The sequence below is a fragment of the Bombina bombina genome, chromosome 12 (genome assembly GCF_027579735.1).
Source record: "Bombina bombina isolate aBomBom1 chromosome 12, aBomBom1.pri, whole genome shotgun sequence".
In the NCBI taxonomy this organism is placed as follows: Eukaryota; Metazoa; Chordata; class Amphibia; order Anura; family Bombinatoridae; genus Bombina; species Bombina bombina.
The window spans coordinates 16,091,507-16,103,886 of NC_069510.1; the positions used below are offsets into that span (position 1 = coordinate 16,091,507).

General features: G+C 40.6%; 1 protein-coding gene across 1 annotated transcript in view; it reads left to right on the forward strand.

Annotated features, from left to right (window-relative positions):
* The window catches only part of DBH (dopamine beta-hydroxylase), a 110,855-nt gene extending 99,336 nt beyond the window's left edge, over positions 1-11,519 (forward strand). The window contains exons 9-12 of the mRNA XM_053696239.1: positions 852-911; positions 4,867-4,994; positions 5,389-5,557; positions 9,455-11,519. Coding sequence (XP_053552214.1) covers positions 852-911; positions 4,867-4,994; positions 5,389-5,557; positions 9,455-9,574 — 477 coding nt within the window. The 3' untranslated portion in view covers positions 9,575-11,519. The remainder of the gene's footprint in view (positions 1-851; positions 912-4,866; positions 4,995-5,388; positions 5,558-9,454) is intronic.
* The last annotated feature ends 861 nt before the right edge of the window (positions 11,520-12,380 follow it).

Genomic DNA, 12,380 nt, shown 5'->3' on the forward strand with positions numbered 1-12,380 from the left:
ATATATTGTGCTCATATTTGTATTTAACAAAATCAGATGACCTATGTCTTATTTTAATGTAATTAAAGGGAATTTATTGTAATATAAACTGTTTTATGTGTTGCTAAAAAAAAGTTGTAAAATTATTATTTATTTTGCTAATTGTTTTCTGAATTGAACTGTGAAATGTGTATTTTCCAATTTACATTAGAAATGGAATTGCAAACTTCATATGTTGAATACTGCTGCATTCTACACAACCGTTGTTTGATTACTGTCCCTAACTGTCCTCAGCATAGGATATAAGAGAGCCCTATCTTAAAACATGTGGTGCTCATTATTATTTATTTTTCCTCTCATTTTTTTAATATTTTAAACTAATATAAAATATTTTCCATATTATACTAAGACTAATATTTGATTTGAATACATAATGTCCAGCATTGTTTGGTGATTTTAGTGTTCTTATAAGACAACCCTTTGCATTTTTTTCAAGATCTCATGTTACCAGAAACATCTTTACTTTTCATTGGGATTCAACCAACAGCTGGTGCAGCAGACATAGAACTGTTTCTAGAAAACTAGGAAAGTGAATTGCTCATCTGGAGATGAGCAGAGCTCAATAGTTCTTTTAGTCAACTTGCACTATAATCATGAACATAAATACATTTCTGACCTGGTGACAGATAAAACAAAACAAAAAAAACCCCAGAAAGTTTTAAAACATTTAATTATATCCAAGTAAATGTACTTTACACAGCAATGTATCTGGCAATTAAACCTGCAGACCAGGTAGTTATTTTTAAGGGTTAACAAATCCATTTAAGCTTTGCAGAGAGAAAGCAGAACTAACCCCGGTCTTTAATTCACAGGGGGACGTACTTCTAACAAGCTGCACTTACAATACAGAAGACAGGAGCAGAGCTACCGTGGTAAGAGTTCACTTAATGCAAGCGTTTCAGAGCCTTTCATTGAAATCTCTGGGGTCCTTAATTACGCTCACTACCCGAATTACATAAACCTCTCTCTTTATAGTGTCAGACATTTCCAACTATCATCTTAAACTCTAACCAGATGGTATAAAGCGCCTACATATGTGTACAAGATACAATGTGTTACATCACACTCTGATCTCACTAATAGATATCTAATAAAAAAGGCACATTACATGATTATGTTGTGAGTCAGTAGATGGATTTCACTGCACAATATCTGTATAGTTTAGCTCACACAAAGCAACACAAACATTACATCCATTTTCACCCTCTTATACATATTATTTACTTTCAGGCATTTTTTCAATAAAGGGACAGTCTAGTCAAAATTAAACTTTCATGATTCAGATAGGGCATGTGATTTTAAACAACTTTTCAGTTCACTTTTATCATCAAATTTGTTTTGTTCTCTTGGTATTCTTAGTTGAAAGCTAAACCTAGGTAGGCTTATATGCTAATTTCTAAGCCCTTGAAGGCCGCCTTATATCTCATTGCATTTGACAGTTTTTCACAGCTAGAGGGTGTTAGTTCATGTGTGCCATATAGATAGCATTGTGTTAACGCCCGTGGAGTTACTCATAAGTGTCCAGGAAAACATGGCTGATCTTTTAAACTTAATACAACCACAAGTGTCAGGCACTCACTTCTCCATGTTAATGGCAAAGTCACAATACATTTGCGAGTGGTGTATTATAGACAGGTGACAGTGTAGTTTCAGGGGAATCGTTTAAAAAAGGCCAAAATAAGGTAAAATGTATATAATGTATATAGCATTATTGTTTACTTTATCTAAAACAGGTTTATTCGTGTTTGACTATAATGTCCTTTTAAATATAAAGGAATTTATAAGCAGTCTATCACAACTTAAGCCAAAAGCAATGGTTCAGATTGTTGATGGAAACAAGTAATTGTACATGATGAAGAAGTACAGGCTTAAAGTTCTGGCGGTCACATACACACGTCAAAACCTAGCCCTGCAGCTTGACTACTTTAGACATCAGTTCAGACCCCTAGCCCTGCAGCCTATTAACCACATGACTACATCAAACCTGAGGTCAGACCCCTAGCCCTGCAGCCTGTTAACCACATGCCTACATCAAACCTGAGGTCAGACCCCTAGCCCTGCAGCCTATTAACCACATGACTACATCAGACCTGAGTTCAGACCCCTAGCCCTGCAGCCTATTAACCACATGACTACATCAAACCTGAGGTCAGACCCCTAGCCCTGCAGCCTGTTAACCACATGACTACATCAGACCTGAGTTCAGACCCCTAGCCCTGCAGCCTATTAACCACATGACTACATCAGACCTGAGTTCAGACCCCTAGCCCTGCAGTCTATTAACCACATGACTACATCAAACCTGAGGTCAGACCCCTAGCCCTGCAGCCTGTTAACCACATGACTACATCAGACCTGAGTTCAGACCCCTAGCCCTGTAGCTTGACTACTTTAGACATGAGTTCAGACCCCTAGCCCTGCAGCCTATTAACCACATGACTACATCAAACCTGAGGTCAGACCCCTAGCCCTGCAGTTTGTTAACCACATGACTACATCAAACCTGAGGTCAGACCCCTAGCCCTGCAGCCTGGTAACCACATGACTACATCAGACCTGAGGTCAGACCCCTAGCCCTGTAGCCTATTAACCACATGACTACATCAGACTTGAGGTCAGACCCCTAGCCCTACAGCCTGTTAACCACATGACTACTTTAGACCTGAGGTCAGACCCCTAGCCCTGCAGCCTGTTAACCACATGACTACAAATTTTAGACAAAAACAGTGTATTTGCGCTACTTGAATAAGCAAACTTCTTCCTCTGACTCCAAAAGACTGAATGAGAATACAAAAAAATGAGGATCAGCTGTGCTCCACAAGCTGCTCTTCCTCATGTTTGTATTCTAACCACATGACTACATCAGACCTGATGTCAGACCCCTAGCCCTGCAGCCTGTTAACCACATGACTACATCAGACCTGAGGTCAGACCCCTAGCCTTGCAGCCTGGTAACCAAATGACTACATCAGACCTGAGGTCAGACCCCTAGCCTTGCAGCCTATTAACCAAATGACTACATCAAACCTGAGGTCAGACCCCTAGCCCTGCAGCCTGGTAACCACATGACTACATCAGACCTGAGGTTAGACCCCTAGCCCTACAGCCTGTTAACCACATGACTACATCAGACCTGAGGTCAGGCCCCTAGCCCTGCAGTCTGTTAACCACATGACTACATCAGACTTTAGGTCAGACCCCTAGCCCTGCAGCCTGTTAACCACATGACTACATCAGACCTGAGGTCAGACCCCTAGCCCTGCAGCCTGTTAACCACATGACTACATCAGACCTGAGGTCAGACCCCTAGCCCTGCAGCCTGTTAACCACATGACTACATCAGACGAGGTCAGACCCCTAGCCCTGCAGCCTGTTAACTACATGACTACATCAGGCATGAGGTCAGACCCCTAGCCCTGCAGCCTGTTAACTACATGACTACATCAGACTTGAGGTCAGACCCTAGCCCTGCAGCCTGTTAACCACATGACTACATCAGACTTGAGGTCAAACCCCTAGCCCTGCAGCCTGTTAACTACATGACTACATCAGACTTGAGGTCAGACCCCTAGCCCTGCAGCCTGTTAACAACATGAGTACATCAGAACTGAGGTCAGACCCCTAGCCCTGCAGCCTGTTAACAACATGACTACATCAGATCTGAGGTCAGACCCCTAGCCCTGCAGCCTGTTAACCACATGACTACATCAGACCTGAGGTCAGCAGCCTGGTAACCAAATGACTACATCAGACCTGAGGTCAGACCCCTAGCCCTGCAGCCTGTTAACAACATGACTACATCAGATCTGAGGTCAGACCCCTAGCCCTGCAGCCTGTTAACCACATGACTACATCCGACCTGACGTCAGACCCCTGGACCAGCAGACCCTTTATCAGCTATACACCCACATCAAACCTCAGATCATACCACTATACTATGCAGCCTATTAACCAAATGACTACATCAGACCTGAGGTCAGACCCCTAGCCCTGCAGCCTGGTAACCTCATGACTACATCAGACCTGAGGTTAGACCCCTAGCCCTACAGCCTGTTAACCACATGACTACATCAGACCTGAGGTCAGACCCCTAGCCCTGCAGCCTGTTAACTACATGACTACATCAGACTTGAGGTCAGACCCTAGCCCTGCAGCCTGTTAACCACATGACTACATCAGACTTGAGGTCAAACCCCTAGCCCTGCAGCCTGTTAACTACATGACTACATCAGACTTGAGGTCAGACCCCTAGCCCTGCAGCCTGTTAACAACATGAGTACATCAGAACTGAGGTCAGACCCCTAGCCCTGCAGCCTGTTAACAACATGACTACATCAGATCTGAGGTCAGACCCCTAGCCCTGCAGCCTGTTAACCACATGACTACATCAGACCTGAGGTCAGCAGCCTGGTAACCAAATGACTACATCAGACCTGAGGTCAGACCCCTAGCCCTGCAGCCTGTTAACAACATGACTACATCAGATCTGAGGTCAGACCCCTAGCCCTGCAGCCTGTTAACCACATGACTACATCCGACCTGACGTCAGACCCCTGGACCAGCAGACCCTTTATCAGCTATACACCCACATCAAACCTCAGATCATACCACTATACTATACTATTAATTCATATGTGCAGTAAACCAGTTTAGATTATTATGTGCTGTTTATAGGTAAGGGCATTTGTTTTGGGAGTAAGGTTTTGTTACTGATTATCATATGTAATCTTTGGTGTTAATTTATTAACCTAGTGTAACATGAAGAAACATACCAAGGCACAAAGTTGTATAGGTAATATCCACACTTACATATGTTCTCTTTGGCAGGGGGGATTTAGTATCACAGATGAGATGTGTGTGAACTATGTTCATTATTATCCACAAACTAAATTGGAACTCTGTAAAAGCAACGTGGATGAAGGCTATTTACAAAAGTACTTTGGTCTGATAACCAGGTAAGAAATATAGGACAAAGTGGAGTCTCTATATAAATGAGTATTGCCCTCTATTACCCTCTGTTAATACTGCCTTGCTTGGGGTTCAGTAGTTGGACACAGAAGGATCTTTGAGCAACAGTAATAACATTTTCTGCTCACCACATAAAATATCTTACAAATATGAACACAATGGTGATACTAGCAGTTTATTCTGTCTCATGTTATAACTGGGTACAATATATTGATGACATTCCTAGATTAGGTAAAAGCACACAGTTGATTGGTGCACTGATAAAACAATATATCACATTCTTACTGTATTCAACAAACAAAATCTCCATAATACTTAAACAGTAATTAGGAGTTTTTCTAACGGTGCAAATCCTACTAACAACTACTGGTCTCTTTACAGGTTTAATAGTGATGATGACATATGTTCCAACCTACCGGACCATGCAGCTGTCACTAAACAGTTCAATGAGGTCTCATGGAATTCCTTTAGTAGCCAGATGTTGAATTCCCTTTATGAATTTGCACCCATCTCCATGCACTGCAACCAGTCTTCTGCTATTCGTTTCCCTGTAAGTTTTTATTGGAGTTATAGCTTAGTATTTGGTGCAACATAAATTAGATAGCAATTGGTTGTCATTCTGAATAGGTTACCATATATCCAGAAACTTATGTCAAAATAACTTATGTGAAGCTCATAGTCTTCTTGAAGTGGATCCACACCGCTCAGCTATTGTAGTGATTCTAAATCAAATATTGTTTTCAGCAGCTTGTGGTATCTTTTATTGGAATATTCAATCACCTCTTGCAGTTGGATGTTCCAAACATTATCTGTGTTCAATAACAATTTCTCATTTTCAAAAATACACAAACCCTTATAAAATATGATGTGAACTGTTCTTTAAGAACGATTTTAAAATTGAGCCAAACCAATATACATTTATTAAAGGGATAACACTATGTATTCTCAGAGCAGTGGCTGTAGTGTGTATCGCTTCTGGAAACGTAATTTGTGTCATACAAGCCACTGCTGACCCTCTGAGAAGGTTTGGCGATTAAATACTGGGGCAGGAGCCCTCACAGGAGATATGTGCGTATGCTGAAGTAAAACAGTAAAAACTTTTACTAGAAGCGTTTTTGCTAATGAAAGTAAATGAGAAAAATGCTTCTATATAAAATTGAAATGCATCCATGTGCATTTCATTTTTGATCTTTATATTCCTTTAATAAGAACACAATATTTAAAGGGGCATAAAAGTCAAAATTAAACTTTCATGTTTCAGATAGAGCATAGAATCTTAAGCAGCTTTCCAAATCACTTATAATATCAAATGTACTTAATTTCTTTCAGTATCCTTTGTTGAAGAGCATACCTAGGTATAGTGTGTCTGCTTTTAACAATGTTATATATTGTTGAGCTCTAGAAGAGGAGTGGTTACAACAATACATAACATTGTTACAAATGTTGTTGAAAATAATGCTGCCATATATGTTCAGGTCACGTGCATGCTACTGAGCCTACCTAGGCACGCTCTTCAACAAATGGTACTAAGAAAACAAAGTAAATGTGAAAATAGTGATCAATTGAAAAGTTTCTTTAAATTCCTTGTTCTATCTGAATCATGAAAGTTTAATTTTTTACTTTTATGTCGCTTTAATATTTAAGGCCTACGTCATAGCTAAGCTTCAGAGTATCCAATCTGTAATTAAAGATCCTAATTAAGCAATTTTGTTATATGATCTTTGCAAAGTCAGTAAGGAAAGGGAATTCTCCGTTACTCCAATTCCCCTGGTTTTTATGTGATAGACTCATAAGTGATTATTCTCTAATCTTTTCGCATTGCAATTCTATACTATACTTAAATTCTATTTGCCTTTGTAACATTCTTTGTTTTCAAACTCTGAGCTGGGTGAAATGTTTTCCCATGGGGAAGGAACAAGTAATCTTTTTGGGATAAACACAGCTAATGTGCGCTACACCCCCGCTGCAAGTGAGAGAATAAACACAGTATCGCTCGCTCTGCAGTGTGGGTGGATATTTTTGGCTTTTTTTTTTTGGCTCATAATAGAAAATAAGTGTTTTCCATCAAAGTAAAATATTGCTCTCTCCTGAGTTGTGGGAAGGTGTTTGAAAGGAATTTATTAAAAGATGGGATTTCTATGCAGTATTGATTATGTAGATGAATACAAACCACCTTACATTCTACAGAATTACCGCATAAGAGTTATATGCTATATTTACATTGATGGTGAGGTATCATTTGTATTCACCAAAGCAGGGAGAGTGAAAAAAAGAGAGAAGGGAGAAGAGAGAGACAGGGCAGAAGGGAGAAAGAGAAGGGGGAGAATGAGAGAATGGTGAGGAGAGACAGAGCAGAAGGGAGAGAGAGAAGGGGGAGAGAATGGTGAGGAGAGACAGAGAGGAGGGACAGGTCAGAAGGGAGAGAGAGAAGGGGAAGAGTGAGAGAATGGTGAGAAGGAGAGACAGAGCAGAAGGAGAGACAGAGCAGAAGGGAGAAAATGAAGGGGGAGAGAATGGTGAGAAGGAGAGACAGAGAGAAGGAGAGACAGGGCAGAAGGGAGAAAGAGAAGGAGGAGAGTGGGAGAATGGTGTGAAGGAGAAAAAGAGAAGTGAGGGAGAGAAGGGAGAGACAGAGAGAAGGAGAGAAAGTGCAGAAGGGAGAGAGAGAAGGGGGAGAGTGAGAGAATGGTGTGAAGGAGAAAAGGAGAAGTGAGGGAGAGACAGAGAGAAGGAGAGAAAGCGCAGAAGGGAGAGAGAGAAGGGGGAGAGTGAGAGAATGGTGTGAAGGAGAAAAGGAGAAGTGAGGGAGAGACAGAGAGAAGGAGAGAAAGCGCAGAAGGGAGAGAGAGAAGGGGGAGAGAATGGTGTGAAGGAGAAAAGGAGAAGTGAGGGAGAGACAGAGAGAAGGAGAGAAAGCGCAGAAGGGAGAGAGAGAAGGGGAAGAGTGAGAGAATGGTGAGAAGGAGAGACAGAGCAGAAGGGAGAAAATGAAGGGGGAGAGAATGGTGTGAAGGAGAAAAGGAGAAGTGAGGGAGAGACAGAGAGAAGGAGAGAAAGCGCAGAAGGGAGAGAGAGAAGGGGGAGAGAATGGTGTGAAGGAGAAAAGGAGAAGTGAGGGAGAGACAGAGAGAAGGAGAGAAAGCGCAGAAGGGAGAGAGAGAAGGGGGAGAGTGAGAGAATGGTGTGAAGGAGAAAAGGAGAAGTGAGGGAGAGACAGAGAGAAGGAGAGAAAGCGCAGAAGGGAGAGAGAGAAGGGGGAGAGTGAGAGAATGGTGTGAAGGAGAGACAGAGCAGAAGGAGAGACAGAGCAGAAGGGAGAAAATGAAGGGGGAGAGAATGGTGAGGAGAGACAGAGAGAAGGAGAGACAGGGCAGAAGGGAGAAAGAGAAGGAGGAGAGTGGGAGAATGGTGTGAAGGAGAAAAAGAGAAGTGAGGGAGAGAAGGGAGAGACAGAGAGAAGGAGAGAAAGTGCAGAAGGGAGAGAGAGAAGGGGGAGAGTGAGAGAATGGTGTGAAGGAGAAAAGGAGAAGTGAGGGAGAGACAGAGAGAAGGAGAGAAAGCGCAGAAGGGAGAGAGAGAAGGGGGAGAGTGAGAGAATGGTGTGAAGGAGAAAAGGAGAAGTGAGGGAGAGACAGAGAGAAGGAGAGAAAGCGCAGAAGGGAGAGAGAGAAGGGGGAGAGTGAGAGAATGGTGTGAAGGAGAAAAGGAGAAGTGAGGGAGAGACAGAGAGAAGGAGAGAAAGCGCAGAAGGGAGAGAGAGAAGGGGGAGAGAATGGTGTGAAGGAGAAAAGGAGAAGTGAGGGAGAGACAGAGAGAAGGAGAGAAAGCGCAGAAGGGAGAGAGAGAAGGGGAAGAAATAATGGAGAGAGGGTGGAGAAGAAAGATAAGTATAAGAGAAAAGATAGAGAGAGGGAGAAGAGAAAGAAGTAAAAACAATGGGGACGATTTACTATGCCCTGAATGGGGCCAACCCGCCTTGTTTCCACACAAGCCTTTAGGCTAGCTGGAGACAGGAGTTAAGATGCAGCGGTCTTAAGACTGCTGCTCTTTAACTGGATCCGCCACCTCTGAGTGGCGTACAGCAATCAACCCGGATCTCATACGATCGGGTTGATTGACACCCCCTGCTAGCGGCCAATTGGCCCCGAATCTGCAGGGGGCGGCATTGCACAAGCAGTTCACTGTCCGCATTCAACGATGTCTGTCGGACATGATACGCTAATGGACTGTATTAATGTCTTTACTGGGCTTAAACCCCAGATGTGTTAGGGTCCCAGAAACACAATTACTGTAGGGTTAGAAAACTAGATGGAGGTGCTTGGTTTAGAGACAAGTCAAGGACAGTTGAGAATGGTTAGACTAAAGCAGGCGGATGTCCTAATGGGGCCTATTTTTGGTGGCAATCAGTGGAGTTTGTTGTTTAATAAGGTATATCTTGCTTCCGCAGGGTGATTGGGAGCTTCAGCCATTACCACAAATCAAACAGAAGCTTCTGCAACCAGTGTCAGAGTGTTCATGCCAGGAACGCACACAATCTGCTGGCCCTACTCTTGTTAACATTAACTAGACTGTGTCGTGAAATGCTCACTCGATGCCCAACTGAGTATGTCTAAGTGAATTGATTGTAATAAATTCTAAAAATCTGAAGAACACTCCTCCTGCAGTGAAACGTTCCTTATCTGTTCTGTATGGTTCCTTATCTGTTCTGTATGAAGTTAAATATCTGAGGTATTCTGTTTGTAATCACATGCCTGCAGTTTAATTAAACCTAAATAAAATACCTGTAGAAATTCTGCAGACTACTACACCAGCAAATATACATCTGCAACACCAACTACACCAGAAATAGCAAATTTCACATATGCTCACTTTTCAATCAAACGCCTACAATCTATTGCATCTGGAATGAAATATGTTGTCTTCTACAGAACACAAGGGGTTGCAACTCAAAATATGCCACAGTTCTAGAAAAGGTTAAACAAACTCAAACTTTTTTTTCTATATCCAAAAAGTGTAAGATATCTATAGGATAAATAATATAAAAATGTATTTTGCTATTTATATTATGTAAGTTGACATTCAGTTGTACAACAGCCCGTGTAAGATATCTATAGGATTAATAATATAAAAATTTATTTTGCTATTTATATTATGTAAGGTGACATTCAGTTGTACACAGCACCAGGTAAGGGTGACCCTTTTTGTCTTATTGCATAGTATTTATAATCAAATGAGCTGCTGTAGATACCAGGATAAACATGTAGGAAGGTTATTTATTTAAAACAAAAAAGATGCCGTCCATGAGCATTTAAACATTTTTTTCTTTTTTTATAACCTGAAAAATGTAAAAACTGTTAAAATTAAAAATTGAAACTAATAAAACAGTAGAAGTTTTGTGCATTCCGGTAATGCATATTGGCTATAGGTAGCGCATGCTTTTGCTCAATAGCTAATAGGTACAATAAATAATTTGTAGGATGTATCTGTCAATGGTCATCGATAGGCAGTACAAGACCAGTTCTGCTGTATTAGTTTATTAGTATCTCAATTTTTCATGCAAAGAAAAATCTAATAATATATATCAACATGCTTAAAGGGATGTGAAACCAAAACATTTTCTTTCATGATTCAGACAGAGCATATACATCTGTTATCAATTTTGCTTTATTCTATTGGTATCCTTTACTGAAGGAACAGCAATGCACTACTGAGAGCTAGCTGAACACATTGGCAAATCAATGACAAGAGGTATATACTGTATGTGCAGCCACCAATCAACAGCTAGCTCTCAGCTTCCAAGCCTACCTAGCTATGCTTTTCTACAAAGGATAATGAATTAAAAATGTGAGGATTTTATGTGCCTTCTAATCTAACAGTATATAACTCATAGTAGAACACTGATATATTACGGCATTAAAAAAACTTTTTAAAGGACCAGTAAACACAGCAGATTTGCATAATCAACAAATGCAAGATAACAAGACAATACAATAGCATTTACTCTGAATTTCAAATGAGTAGTAGATTCTTTTCTAACACATTTTAAAGTTATATATATTTCCACTCCCCCTGTACCATGTGATAGCAATCAGCCAATCACAAATGCATATACGTATAGTCTGAGTTCTTGCACATGCTCAGTAGGAGCTGGTAACTCAAAAAAAGTGTAAATATAAAAGACTGTGCACATTTTTTTTAATGGAAGTAAATTGGAAAGTTGTTTAAAATTACATGCTCTATCTCAATCATGAAAATTTAATAAAGCCTGAGTGTCCCTTTAACTATATGGATTTTTGAGCAATGTGTTAATTGTCATAGGTTGAACAAGTGAGCAATAAGTATTGTGATGCTTAGCGACCAATTATAAATTTACTTTCTTGCTTCCAAAGATGAATCTGTGCAGATGTGACTCATGTAAATGTACGTTATGTTATCCGTTACTTTATGCTTCTTTTGTAACCTGGTGACTATTTGCATTGGTTTTCATTTTAATAAAATACAATTAAAAGAAACATGGTTTTGACTTGTGTGTCTAAAAAATTTATTTATCAGAGCAAAATATAACATAAAACAAGAGGCCAAAATTTTAAGACTGTGTGTCAATTATCTAAACACCAACACACACACACACACACACTATATATATATATATATATATATAAATATATATAATGACTTTAATATAAAAAGGTTGCCACAAGTATAAAAACATATAAAAATGATGAACACTAACACAGAGCAGCTAGAACATGTATTCCTCTTTTGGGAAGACTTTCCTCTAAATATTGGAATATTGTCCCAATATAGAGCGATTAAGTCTGGGTCCCAGTAAGCAATCAAAATGATTTCAAAATGTTTCCAGAGGATTTAGGTCAATGTTATGTACAAGCCTATTAAGTTCTTGCACACTGCCCTTGACAAATCATTTCCGTGCGGACCTCAGTTTGTGTACAGGGGCAATGGCATGCTGAAACAGAAGATGACCTTTCTAAATTTCTTCCACAGTATTGGACACACAGAATTGTCTAGCATGGCTTTAAGATGCCCATTCACCGTAACTCAGGGACCTATCCTCTGCCATAAAAAAACCCATCACAAACTACTCCTCCACCAAACTTTACAGGTGGCACTATGCAGTCAGGTGTAGCTTTCTCATAGCAACCACTGGTGAAGAGTCAACCATCAGAATGCCAGTGAACCACTGCTCCAGAGTCCAATATAACTGATCCACCACTCCAGTTAATGCTTGGGATTGCACATGGTGAGTTAGTCAATTTCATGATGCTCCCGATGAGTTGTTCTCATTACCTCCTCAAACCAAGAGTCAACCATCGGACTGACAGATGGCAATGTGTTGCCCATCACTCCAGAGA